The sequence below is a fragment of the Alexandromys fortis genome, unplaced genomic scaffold (assembly GCF_014885135.2).
Source record: "Alexandromys fortis isolate MF-2015 unplaced genomic scaffold, M_Fortis_MF-2015_v1.1 scaffold_101, whole genome shotgun sequence".
NCBI lineage: Eukaryota > Metazoa > Chordata > Mammalia > Rodentia > Cricetidae > Alexandromys > Alexandromys fortis.
In genome coordinates this window covers 3,509,704-3,524,224 of record NW_026067983.1, presented here as the reverse complement: position 1 = coordinate 3,524,224, position 14,521 = coordinate 3,509,704, and the positions used below count along the sequence as shown (strand labels likewise).

The 14,521-nt window shown below is 39.7% G+C and overlaps 1 protein-coding gene across 1 annotated transcript in view; it reads right to left on the bottom strand.

Annotated features, from left to right (window-relative positions):
- Positions 1–14,521, bottom strand: part of Etv1 (ETS variant transcription factor 1) — an 89,351-nt gene that overhangs the window by 26,504 nt on the left and 48,326 nt on the right. Inside the window, exons 7-8 of the mRNA XM_050158718.1 lie at positions 11,686–11,874; positions 7,579–7,826 (exon numbers count right to left, since the gene is read on the bottom strand). Of these exons, the coding sequence (XP_050014675.1) occupies positions 7,579–7,826; positions 11,686–11,874 (437 nt within the window). The remainder of the gene's footprint in view (positions 1–7,578; positions 7,827–11,685; positions 11,875–14,521) is intronic.

The window sequence follows — 14,521 nt, the reverse complement described above, 5'->3', positions numbered from 1 at the left end:
GGAAAGGGCCAGTGCTAACCCAAACAGTGTTACATGGGTTTTATGTGCAATCTGTAACTTGGGCTTTGCCTATTGAGGGAAGAAAGCATATCTATCTTCTGGTGACTTGAGACCACGCGGGAACATGGCTGCAATCAACAGGCCCTGAGTTCACACCTGGGCAGTTAGCTGGGGAAGCATGGCATGCCCAGGGAAGGCAGAGGAGAGATTCAGAGGCAGTAAAGTGCAGTGTGTTTTAAACCTGTTTCCACTGTGGCATTGTGGCAGTTCAGCATTTAAATAAGAACCTTCAGCATCAGCAAATCAATGCATGGAAACATTACAGCCTTATCTCGTATGCTCCAAATTTAAATAATTGAAGAATCACATGGGAAGAGGAGTGGCAACCCACCATATAAGGCACCACTATAAATATAAATAATAAACATAAATATAAAAAGGCGGATAAATATATGCCTTTTTATGTGGTGTTTGTTTAAAAGAGAGGATCTCATTATGTATCCGTCATTGGCCTGAGGTTTCTTTTGTAGACCAAGCTGGCCTCAAACGCATGAAGTTGTGCTTGTCTTTGCCTCCAGAGTGCTGGAATTAGAGGCAAGTGCCACCAGTGCCAACATTATCTCTTTAAGAATTTAATGTGCTATATAACCTCTATGACTCAATACACTTGAAACCCGACTTGAACAGCCCATGGAATATAGCCTAGCAGCAATTTGAGGATAGATATTAAAATATTTCCTTGTTGATTGGCGATTTAGATTCTGTTCTGGTACTGAAATGCAGATAGCCTCCTACTTAACGTTAACTTTGTGATGGCACAAGAGCAGTATGCATTCAGTAGGAGCTGTAATTCAAAACTTGAAGTCTGGTCATTTCCACGGTTGGGCAGTGGTAGTTTACTGCAGTTCCTTCTCAGTCACATGACCACAAAGACAGACAAACTATAACGCTGTACTTCTCTTAAGTTACACTGCTATGAAAGTTAAACATATTAAACATATTTTATGTATATTTTTTCTAAATGTATTAAGAAGTATAATTTCATCATCCATGAAGGATGCTCTACAGTTTTTTTTTGAAGAGTTCAAGAGGTCTAGATATCGTGGCTTTTCCTATTTTAGGTGTTCCATTCTACCGACAGGAGGTGAACTGAAATAATGAGTGGATGAGCAGAGAAGGTGTACGTTAGGAAGGATGTGGTGGCTCTCACAGCTGCCTTAGGGATTTCAAGCAGAAAAACGTATCCCACCTCTTTATCCACTTCACTATCTAAATAGAGCCTAGTTCTGATTACATTTTAAAGATAAGTAAAAACAGAAAAGTAGTTTTATCAGTTTGAAATCACTGAATTGACGATGGTATAAAAATATTTACCAAATAGAAATTACACATCTCTTGCATTTTCAGAATAATGAAGGCTGAGATTTTATGATGTCTTAGAATATTCCAAAAGATGCCAATTTTTTTTTGCTTGCTATATCCTGTGTTTTGCCTGACTCTACTAGAATTTCAATAACTTTTTTTTGATCATTGCATTCATTGTATTTCCTGGACAATGAATTTTTTTCTTCCTGAAAACACCCAATCATTGAGAATTCATGGGATGCTATCTTTGAAGCTAACTTTGCTAGGATGTATGTCTTCTGCTGTAAGCAAATACTAAGTTGTTTTGTAAAAATGGTTGGAATATGCATCTTCCCTATGGACTCCAGAACTGAAGACTTGGTCACCCATTGTTAGTGCTGTTCAGGAGATGGTGGAAATTAGGAGTTGGAGGAAATCAGTCCACGGAGGAAACTTCAAAGGTCCTATTTGGTCTCCTTCCCTGTCCCTATCTTTGGTTGTATAGGTCAGCATAGCCTTCTCTTCCTCCTCTCTCACGTGTCCCCACTTCAAGAATGCTCTGTTTTTGCCATACACCAAGAGCCAATACTACCACGAACTATGGATTGAGATCTCGAAAGCTTGGTACAAACTTAATCCTCCTCCCCTTCAGATGTGTGTGTTAGGCTCGCTGTTGATAATGAAAGCTCCGGGATATTGTCGAAGGTGAGGTAACAGTAGCAGAAGTCGTCATCTGCAGATGCACCAGGAGTGGGTTTTAGCTTTCTTAATTTTATTATTTCTTTTAAATGTTTAATTATTTCTTTTAAATGTCAGTGGATTAAGTATCTAACAAACCATATCAAAACACTAAGACAGCTCTGTACTTTTACACAAATGTGAAAAAAAGGGCATTGTTCTTACTGCCTTTCCCAATTTAAAACCATGTGCTAAACCCTGCAACTGGAAGCCCAAGTTATGCTCACTCCAGCAGAGTTATGACGCAGTTTCACTTCCATACATTTAGATCAGTGGTTCTCAACCTGTGGGTCTTGATCCCTTAGGGAGTTGAACAACCTAAGACCATCAGGAAACACAGATATCTACATTATAATTCAGAATAGTAAAAAGAAAACTGTTATGTTTTGAACTAGCAACGAAAAATAATTTTATGGTTGAGGGGTCACCACACCATGAAGAACTGTATTAAAGGTCATAGCATCAGGAAGGTCGAGGACCACTGATCTAGATGTTTAGGATGATGGTCCACCAACACAGAAAAACACAGAACAGTACTTATAATATTGGAATATTCCACCAGACACATTTCTGAAACTGAAGAGGACTCAGAACTCTTATTAAAGTGTTGACTAAGGCCCATGGGAATAGCAGACATATCCATCACCTCTGACAGTAGAAACTTAAAACATACTTTAGTTTTAACATATTTAACATGAGGTAAATATTTTAGAAGTATTTATTTTCCCATTTCTCTGCCTACATATCATATTTTTTTTAACCAGCTAATAACAGAAAATCTAAGTCTTTATGTTTTTCTAAGGTGATAAAAGATATCCATGTGGAAAAATGAGAGAGGTTGTGTAGGTGAAAAATAGATGGACTGAAGAATAATTTGCAATGAAGACTGAAAAGAGGGACGTGCAATTCCACTAAGAGCTTCCTTGCATCTGTTTTAGGTGCTGCAGTACCTCACAAGCTTCCGCAAGTAAAGTGAACACAGCTGACGGAAGTTACGAGTCTTCTGCTCTGCTTTAAGGGTATACATCACACATCAGGATATTCAAATAAAAGTGTGAAGTCTGGTAAGAGAACCCATCTCAAACAATGGACTTGTAGCTAGTGGGCTATGGATCTGCTTCTCTTCCTTCTAATTATTATTGAGCTTTTGCCAGAAGAGCTTTATCAAGAACCACCTTCTTGATAAACTCAGTTATTTTTCTTCAAGGTTTGTTTGTATTTCACATATAGGAGGATTTGCCTCCATGTTTGTAAATTCACCACCTGTGCACCTGGTAACAACAGAGCTCAGCAGCCAACCTTAGGGCCCCTAGAACTGGAGCTACTGACAACTGTGAACATAGGTGCTGGGAATCAAGAGCACTCTGAACAGCTGAGCCCTCTCTCCAGCCATTAAGAAACTCAGTTTGTAAAAAAGTTTGAGGAGCTAGACAAGGTGGTGTGTGCCTTTAATCCCAGCAATTTGAACAGAGATATCTGTAAATTCACTGACTGCTAGGTCCATATAATGAACTCCAAGCAAGGTAGAGCTACACCATGAGGGCCTGTCTCAAAAGGAAACAGGAAATTTGAAAGAAATTTGCTAGAAATAAAAAGGAACTAAAAGAGTACAACCTAATCTTTTACAGGGTTTGAGGCCTGACAATTCGTTTCCTCAAAGCAATGAGCACCTAAAATTGGAGTAAAATTTGACCACGGGCCCATGTGAGCTACACTCTTCCCTAAATTAGGGAAGCTCATAGCCAAAAGCTGAAAGCAGCTGATGCTATTTGAGCCCCTGGATCTCATAGAGAGCCTTCATCTGTACAGATTCTTAATCCAGAAGGAGGAAAATTATAATAGCACATGCGAAAATCTGTGGCACACTCCCCTTTATTCTGAAAAAATACAATGAAAGCCCATGGGTTGAGCAATAAGCTAAGAACTACAAATAAAATTCTTATATATGCTCTGGTTTAGGATGGAGCCAATGCTTCTGCAGAGGTTATATACATAAGTGGATGTGTATCTGTATACATCTGCTGTATATCTAGGGATGGTGGTCATGCACCAAGAGTAACAAGTACAGAGGCTGAGCAGGAGAGAGTCTGAAAACCCCAAGGTTTACTTTGTCAACACAGTGAGAACCAGGCCAACTGAAGTTACATAGCAAGACCATCACTAAAATATAAATAAACGGTGAATAATAAAGTGCCTGTACCTTTGGCATTCCGAGGTGACATGGGGAGTTAAAACCTGGGCAAAGAAGCTCCTACAAGTGGGACGCTGCCTAAAGTAATTGCTTTACATGCTCCAGACGAGGCACTCCACATGTCCTAGCTGTATGTGCTCACTTGGCCAATGAGTGCAGCACATACACTGAATTTTAGAAGGCAACTGACTAATAAACAAAAATCTGTGTGGTGCTCTACACAGCACTTACTGGCTAGTGGACAGAAACAAATCATCAGAGTCGACTTGTGTTAGCTCCCGAACACAGGACCATGGTGTAACTGCCTGAAAAACTGGCTCCTTGAATAGCTAATTCTTTTCTCTTCTCTGTCTTCTGATCCAAGACATTCCCCCCTCTCATTCCTTGAATAAAGATTTCTCCTCTAATAACATAATATTTTGAATTTTTATCTTAAATATTCGGCAGTTGAAATTGCATTCCTGTAATTATAATTATAACTAATAGACCTTCCATTTCCCATGTCATAATTAATGTCAGGTTTTATTAGAGCACAATCATGCTGTCTTTTCTCTTTGAAGACATCTTTTATTGTCACAACATTTATAGTACATTGAATTAACCAATAAAGTGCCCTAGAGTCCCTCTGAAGGGTAACTTCCTATCACAAATTCTAGTTTACTTGCTGAGAAAACCTCGCTGCTTGTGTTGCTTAAAAATCACATGTGATGTGTTTCCTGATGTGCTACTGGTTCAAACCCAACAGGAAAAAGAGAGAGTGGTGATTCAATGATAAATACATTAGAGTTCCTAAAGGGTTGTTTAATGTGCTCTTGGGAAAGATGAATGAGCTAATGACAACAAACCGAATATCCAGAGATCACCCCTGTTGGTTGCAACATACGACATACGCAACGGATCAACTTCATACCAGCAAAATGCACTTTGATACCAACAGATTAGTGATTTTTTTCTAAATCATATCCCAAAGTGCTTTCTTTTAAATTACACTCAACAGTCCAATCTTTATTGTGTAACTATTCAAATGAAGCTGAACCTTACAGGCAAAACTGAAATTAGAATTAAGAAATGTGTACAACTGTGTCGATTTAAAATGTAATGGGGTAGCATGAAACTAATGGCTTCTCAGAAGTTAAGTAGCACTTTATAAGTCAACTGCAAGATACAAGGCACACCTAGGAGAGACACCCACAGTTATGACATGGTGCTGGAACTTACATGGACCTTATGAGGGGCAAACATTGTGCTTGTGAGGCACACACAGTGGCCAACTAACATCCACACTGTATTTGACCCACAGGTACTGCTGTTATCTCTTACAGACCCACCCATTAATGTTTTGCTTCATTAGAATCATTAAATCTCTTCCTGCTTGGTCACATGGTGTAAATGATCAATTCCACCCTATACATACATGTGTTTTTAATATAAACATCAGGAGACACATGTGGAACAAATCACAGAAGGTTTGATGATTCTCATTTGGGGCACTATAGATTTAAAAACACATAGCAAAAACACAAAATTTTCAACATATTGCACAAGTCCCATTGATTGGCTATTTGAGCTAATTTATATAATTTCCATCTGTACCTTTCTAAAATTCAGTGATGAATTCAACTGTACTGTAGCAAATGAAATACAGTGAGAGATAAGCTTAATAGCAGTTAAGAGAATTTTATATTCATGGACAGAAAATGTTTCCTACCTGCAGTAAAGTCCATTGGCTTGCCAAGTATTTAATTATGGAGCTCCAATGGCAGATGTGAAACATCTCTAAACTCAAATCACTAGGAAGAATTTCAAGTTCCCAAGATGCCCGCCCTCACTCAACAGGCAATTTTTCTAAATTGTAAACCATACAAAATAGATATCTATTCTTTTTTCTTCTTTGGAAACATATCTGGAAAACAATCCAAAAGTCCAGATCAAATTTAGCTATCAATAAAGCCTCTTAGTTCTGGAACAGAGTGGAGCCAATGTTTCTACCAAGACTATCCCACCTACCTTCTTACTGTCCCTCAACCTAATGTTTCCCCAGACTTAGAAGGCTTGACAGACAGACTTAAGGAACCTTCTCGTTCTGATCCTATGCCCTCTTAACCAGCTAGCCCTGGGAGATCCTCTGAACCTAGATGGGGTCCCAAACAGATGCTCTGCCCTCAAGAAACCAAGCCTGGGATGAATCTACTCAAGACCTAGGGGGGTCAGTTGGACAGGTAACTCAGTGTTATTGGGAAATTACTGTGTTTTCAGGATGCTGAGGCATGCTTTAGAGTGCCCTCAGCCGTTTATCTTCCTGTCCTTTGAGGATAGAGGATGAGGGAGAACCTCTAAGTCACAGGGCTGCCTTGTGTTACACTCTGAGGGACATTCACATTTATTCAACTTAAAACCTGGAAGCAGTTTTCTGTCCCCCTGAGCAGAACTGAGCAGTTATTAGCAGGGGTGCAATAGTTCTTTCATAAAGGATGCCCATACCCTTGCATCCAGGTGGAAGGAAATTGCAGCGTACTCAAGTATCTCCACATCTAACAACTACAATAATGTTAGTAATAAAAATTTACAGGTGTGTGGTGTCCTCCTTATAAAAATTACACTTTACTTCACATGTTCTTTCAAAATACCTAGAAATATAAAAAGTTTATATCCTAATTTCAGAGATGGATAGCAGGAAAAACTCAATAGAGATAAGTTTAGGTAAGTGTTTGAGTTTTAAAATTAAATGTTGGTCAAATTTGGGAGTAACATTTAAAATCAATTTTAAGCTTCTTTTAACTTCAGGATGACCACTTTCATCTGAAACATGATATGTAGAATTTTCTAGCTCTCTAAGACAAAGCTAAACCCCATGAAAGAAGCTTAAATCTGCTTTTCTTAAATGTTCCCTTTCTAGGTAAGAATTCTTACTTTAGGCCCACTGGAGTATTGACCCCAACAATTTTTTTAAGTTACCAAATATAAATGCCTACCATAAAAGACTATTACTTTGTAAGCATTGTTTCTAAATAACGCTAACATAGAAAAGAAAAACACAGGACCAAGAAGGAAATTATAATTTGCTACTCTAGGTTGAGTATGTGGCATTTTATACATTGTACTCTCTTTGAACTGGTTTCATTTTCAGACATAATTTTGATCACTATCACATGACTAAGTCATTTGATAACCATATGGGATAAAAATCAGAAAGATGCCACTTACAAATCAATGGTCAGAAGCCGCCCAGTCTGACAACACTAATCAAATCAACAAGGGAGGAGAGAAGATGGTTTACATATAGTTCCATCCGAGGATAGGCCTACCTGAATCATATGCAAAATCTCTGGGTTCCTGTTTGATCATCAAAGGAGGGGGGAAGCTTTGGCTGGCTGCACCTCCAACCATGGTGTTGTGTTCATAGACTGGGTCGTGGTATTCCTGCTTAAAGCCTTGTGGTGGGAAGGGGATGTTTGGCTCAGACATCTGGCGTTGGTACATAGGACGCCCTTCCCTTGGCAATGTCGGCAGAGGAGGAAAAGAATTACAGGGTTCAGAAAGCTGGCGACGAAACCTGGAGAAGAGAGGAGTGTTTCAGATGAGATGGTAACACAGAACTGCTTTAAAGGACGGATATGATGCCTAACTGCAGGAGTTTAATACCAGCCGGCCCAATGTGCACAGGTCTAAGGAACCTGAGAATTCTCCTTCTTAGAACCGTAGTGCTATGGCTTTTAAATCGCATGATGACGTGTGCTCCCCTTTTTACCATCCATTGCGAACACTTCAGCAGATGATGCAATTAAAGGTGTACTGCCAGTAGCTGTAGAACAATGAACTGTTTTGAATAAATATGGGCCCTAACAGCTAAAATGACCAATTTTAAGCTAATTGGATCATTTACATAACTTCTGGAAGAAAAGGTTCTCAAATACTTACATACAAGAAAAAGCAGGAACAACAGGATCTGATCTCAAATGGCATTCTTTCTCTTTAGAGTCTGTCACCAAACTAATCAGCAGCCAGACAAAAACCTATTTACTGGCTTTCCTTCCACAGCCGTCAGTAATACAGGAAGCATGAGAAGACTGAATCTTCTCAAAATCAGCATGCCCTTAAATTCTTCAGCAGTTAAATTAACAACATGTTCTTGTAGCAAATTTTGGCATTCTGGGGTTTATGTTTCTTTTTCTAAAGACTACCTCTGTCCTGTCAAACAGCACCACAGGACACACACCTGCTTTCACAAGCTCCAAACTATTAAGCCTATGTACACAGTCGGCCACCGAAGACGATGATACTAATATAAAGAGGATGCATAGGTCTGGGGTCAGCCAGGCAGGCTGGGAGAGTGTCAGGATGTTCGAGGGTCTAGGCCAAGAGCACAGGTGAGGCCCATGCTCCTTCATTCTTGGTAACGATTGGCTCATCACATAATTGTGTATCTCATCTGTAATTTCATTGACCCATCACAAAAATGTGAACTAATTAAAGATTTAAAGGTGCTCTAAAAATGCTCGAGTGCTTAAAAAATAACCTATAAAACATATCCATAAGCAAATATTAGCCTATTAACCCCCCCACACACACTAAAACATTCCTGAACCTTTAATTTTGAAAGTTAGCATTTAATTTCAGCAATGTTAAATGAAAATAAGGTAAAAGCCAAGGCATGGCAAAGCAATTGCTTTAGCATTTCGAAGCATGCTCCATGCCAGGGCTTAACTCTAGGTATACCAGTCTCTTCCATGGAAAGCATGGAAATTCCACTTACACCTGCACAAAATAAACTTAGAAACTCGGATATTGTGAAACAGCTAGGCTGGCTGGCGCTGCATTCATTTCCCTTCTCTTGCTTATTTCATTAGCCAAAAAAAGAAACAGAAATTATCATTAAGAACTGTCAAGGAGTGAATCAGAAAATTGTAACTTGAAGATAAAATAAGAAGCTGGCTCACTTGTGAAGCCTTAAAAGGAAGCTAATAATGCCTGCTCTGAAAGCTTTGTAAGGAAGCAAGTCATTTGCTTTTACGAGTCAACCTGATTTGTACTTCTTCTTGCTGGAGGCCACTTATGTGGCAGTGACAAGCTGCCCAGCAAGATGCACGGTCTCGGCGTCATTCTGGTTAGCCACTGAACAATGGGAAAGGGAAAGAAATGGACAAAAGAGTTTGGTGGCCGAGGACAGTGTGTTAATGCACCCGTGGGTAAAAAGAATCCAGGTAGGCATTTGGGGCACCGCTGAGGAAAACAGACAGGTCTCTTGCACAGTGGGTTAAAGACAAGGTGCCAAAGGGCTGGCCTGAGGTGTGCAGGGAGGCCGAGGGAAGGAAGTGGAGCGCAGGCCAGCTGGCCACAAACCATTCCCAGAGTGAGGTGGGGTGCCGAGGCTGGGGGTGGCTATCTGGGGGAGGGATCTGTTCCCAGAGCAAATTTGCCATTTATAACCAAGGGACTGCCATTTGTTGGCCAGAGCCCTCTAAGAAATCCTCATCAGAAACATAAGGTTTCAGAGATTTTCCTGGGACTGGCCAGCTGGTGCGATCCTCAAAACTCAGTCGGGGGGCAGTGGGAAAAGACCCCGAGCTTCCCTCCTGTAGTTCCGGGGCCGGCTGTTCTCAGTCTCAAGTACTTGACTTCAAGTTGAGATACCAAAATGGATTTGGCTAAAGCATCTCCAGTTAGGTCATCTAAAAACAAGCACACCACTTACTCAGCAGTCACCGTGCCTTACAAAGAGCCAGCCTGCGCCTGTGCGGAAGGCAACACGGCATAACCCATAATCCAGTGCTCATTTGAATTGCGGGTTGGGGACGGGAGAGGGGGGTATATGTGTGACAAATTAGGGAAGGCTGCAGAAGTGCAGGAAAGCAACCTCGATAGTGTTTTATCTCCCCTGCTTTTTCTTTTCTGGTCCTGCGCAATGTGCTTCTGTTTAATGGCCCACCCTGCAATAGGCGTTCTTTCCTTCGGTATTTTCAAAACTGTTTACACAGAAGCAGGCAACATTCTACTCTAAAGGAGCCTCAAGTCTATGGGGGTGAGAAGGGAGAGACAATAGGTGGCATTCAGTAGCTAAAGCATGGCAGAACTGGGTGATGGGAACAAAGGTAGAAGATGACTCAGTTCACGGGGAAAACTAGGATTTCATCCTATTCCTTTAAAGCAAGGAGGGACTGGATTTGTGGCTGTGACGTAAAGCGCATCTTTATGTATCCAGATTTGACTGTGGCACACCTGCTTCCTCTGCTACCCAGGTGTCCTTTCGACCAGCTACTTCCACAGTGATGTTTCTCCGCCAGCTATGGTTGTAGCTCATGTATAATGCTTGGCATTTCGGGGAGTCTGATTGTTTATGTAATCCTATATTAAGAATTTAATTATACAACTTTTCAATTAAAAGGCAGATTGAAAACAGAAAGGCAATAGAAACTGTGCTCTCTGAGTCCCCTAATGATTTCCTCCTCCTGCTTGTGGTCTTGGACAAATGCAGGCTACACACGCCGCACAATGTCTCCTCAGTTCAGACTCAGGGTTCTCGTGGAGATAGTCACACACGCGGCCGCATTTTGTCATCAGCCCAGTGCACACTTCAGATAAAGTCTTTTTCTCCCGTGGAGACTATTGTTAAAGATTTTTCAGGACAACGCTGGTTATGGGGGTAGGGGAGAAGAGGGAGGAATAGAAACTTAGCTGAGTAGCGAGACCTGTGTTCTAAATCACATATTAAGACAGTAGTTTCCCCAGTATTGTACTGATAACGGGGATTCCATCTCTACCAGTCAGTGACTTTCTACCTCAGCCCTCTCACTCATGCCACACGCGTGTTCTTCCCGTGTTCATTTCTAAGTGAGAATCGTTTGACTGCTGTTGTAGCTGTTGAAGCACATGTCATGAGTGTGCTGATATTGGTCATTGGAAAGGAAAGCGAAGAGATTAATCAAATAAGTTATACTCCGTAAGACTATGTAGGACCAAATAATTCAGTGTAAGATAATGAATCTAATTTCATAAGTCACCTACTAAAATGAGCCTGCTAACTGTGGGGAGCAAGTGCACGCGCGTGCTCACCTGTTAACTGTGGGGAGCAACATGCGTGTGCTCAGGGAGAAGCATGGCTGGACGTGAAGATGAAGTGAAGCGATTTAAAAGGTGAAGGAAAAATGTTCAAATGTCAATCTACAGGTTGATTTTCCATTTTAGTAGCCCCTTTAAATGTTTATAAAAAGAAATGTTTGCAAATGATCCCCATGAATTATTTTTAGACAGACAGAGCCTACTGGAACTATTCCGTAGAGATGTGCAAAAGTAATAGTCTTGTCTAAAAACACTGTAGATCTTCAGAACACCTAAGAGGGATGTCCTCCACGAAAGCCTCAACTGAAAGAGGTTTGTTTGGGTTAGTTTTGTCTGAAATGGCATCTTCAGCTTACCTGTGGTCCATGGGGTAGGTGCTGTCTGGTAGGGACTGAGAAGGAGGGAGGTGAGCTGGGAAGGCCCGGTCAGGTTTCGGAGTATGAGCTGTATTTGGAGATGCATGATGTAGTGGAGACACTGGAGTACTGGATGGTGTCGGGGGGTTGGAGGGCCTCATTCCCACGTGTGGCTTCTGATCATAGGCACTACCCAGAGAACAAGAGAAAGTACGGGTTGCTTCGGAGTAATTTTTAAAGATTCCTGTCCTCACAAAGAAAACGTATCTTAGCCATAAGTGATAAGGCAGCAAAAACCTTTGGATTTTGTTTTTTAATTCTATCACTTATAAACTTCAAAGTTCCTATGCCATTAAACAGAAATTAGAATATCAAGTCACAGATGACATGAACATTTGTAACATAAATTGTGTACACAGACAACTTAGTTAAGGAAGACCTTATGACGGAGAGACATCACCAGATGTCTATTCCCACCAGACAGCTTTCAGTAAGCTGGGCAGATCCTTCCTACATAACTAAGACCTCATCATGACTTTCAGTAGCTGGGCAGATCCCTTCCTACATAACTAAGACCTCATCATGACTTTCAGTAAGCTGGGCAGATCCTTCCTACATAACTAAGACCTCATCATGGCTCTCCCTCCATACTATTTTTTAAAATAAGTCCTAAAATTAGTTTAATAAGAGAGACCATATTGGATTTGCTTTTATTTGTGGTAGAATTTTCAGGCAATGCTATTGCCTTTGTAGATGTTTTATATTAAATAAATGATGTTTGGCCTTGAATTCCTCACTTGGGGTAATAAAGATTAATGGGGAAAATTAAAATGTCTTGGATATATTTAAAGTTTCTTTAATTATGAGTGCAAAATAAAATTATTAAGAATAAAATCCTATTATTTTAGACTAACTTCCACTCTCAATTACAAAAGCAAAAAAAAGTAAGCTGTTTGTTTTATATTATGAACTTAAATTGCTTCCCAATGTGTAGCTTTCTGGAATATGACTGAACTACTGTTTCCAATCTAGAAAATATCTTACTGAAATCAGATTTTACTTTCTGAACGACAACAAAAACATATTTCCATGCAAAGTGTCTAGATGTACTCTTCAAATATAAAAACTGTTGTGAGCTGAGTAAGGCAGTGTGTGCCTTTAACCACAGCAGAGGCAGAGAGTTTGCTGTGAGCCAACCAGATCTATAGACTGTGGTGCACAACCCAGACAATGCTACCCCATGAAATCCCATCTCATATACACCTCCCCCCCTCTATCTCTTTCACACACACACATATCACACTGATATATATATATATATATATATATATGTATATATATATATATATATATCTCAGTGGTATCAGTGATAGACATTTTGAAAGGAATACTTCTAGTCACATTAATGTATAATAACTTCCAGTTTCTCTATTAGTACAATAGAATTATATCCAAGTTTAAATACCCTTTCCAGAAGGGCAGGGGCATGTGCTATGTACATCTAGACCGGCTTTAAAGCAATCTGTACTCATATAAAGAACACTGGGAATGGAAATTGTGGAGGAGAAAAGAGAGGAACTGGAGGGGAGGAAATAGGGAAATAGAGGTAATTGAATATATTATACACATGCATGAAATTCCTATGTGTTGAGTTCTACAAGTGTTTTTATTGATATTTCTGAACAAAAATATACTCTTTCTTAAAGTGGTTTGGTCAAGTCTTTCCTATAAAAAAAGAAACAAATGACTAGTTAACCTAAGCTATTGCTTTCATCTCCTGTAAGGTGTTTTATTAAATCTTATTATTTAGATAAAGATGGAAGTACTAGAATGTTTTGTATGCACCATATATGCTGAGAGAGATGTTTGTTTCCACAAAACTTCTCCAAATTGTTGCCTAATTCCTAATTTTTGGGTCAGAGACACACTGTATCAAAGAGTGTTTTTATGGTCACTGTAATAATCAGGGCTGAATTGCAAAGAGAATCCTATATCTAACTTGTTCAGATTGTATCTTGACATTGAAATCATCCAATGTCAAGATAACTGTGATGGGAATACATGCCTTAAGAAGAAAATACAAACAACACAACCAAATTTTCAAACATGTTTTAGTGTCTTATATGAAGTCATCATGCGGTCATAGTTCACTTTTACAATAGATCTGCTTTATAAAATTTTGTAGTTCAACTGAGCTACCCCCTCATTTCAGGCTCCCATGAGTTTCTTAGGAAGTAAGATATAAAACAATAAATATCAAGAAGAAACAGGAACAAAGGACTCTAACATTGTCAGTTGCCATGAGATGGTACAATTTAATTTTCTTGAGTCTTAGACCCCACAGATGTGAAAGAGGGTGCGTAGTGGACATATTTGAAGCCACACAGGATTCCTCAGGATCCCAGGGCACTGTGGGCTCGAGCTGACACACCTTATAAAGGAGTGCACATATTTGGAATCGTTTTTCAAATATTCTCACACCACCTCCCTTTAAGAACTAAGTTTCTACTGTAATCAAGAGGAATAGTCAATAGCCAGAGCCAACTTTTTAGAATGCAATTAGAGGCCAAAATGAAGAGTAAGAGCGTGCAATTCACTGCAAAGAGTTTTTAATGAACATATGTGTAATCAAAATTTCTAGCGAATGAACAATGCACTTAGAATGCACCACCCTTTAGTATCATTTCAAGAACAACTGGCTTTTTAATAGATAATTGCCTTGGTTAGGCCTTATGAAATTCTAGTTTTATTGCAATTGTCCATGAATGTATCTTATAGATCATCAGTAAGGCCTATCAGATAACTAATGTATTGCTTTTGCTTGCCAAATGTTGTA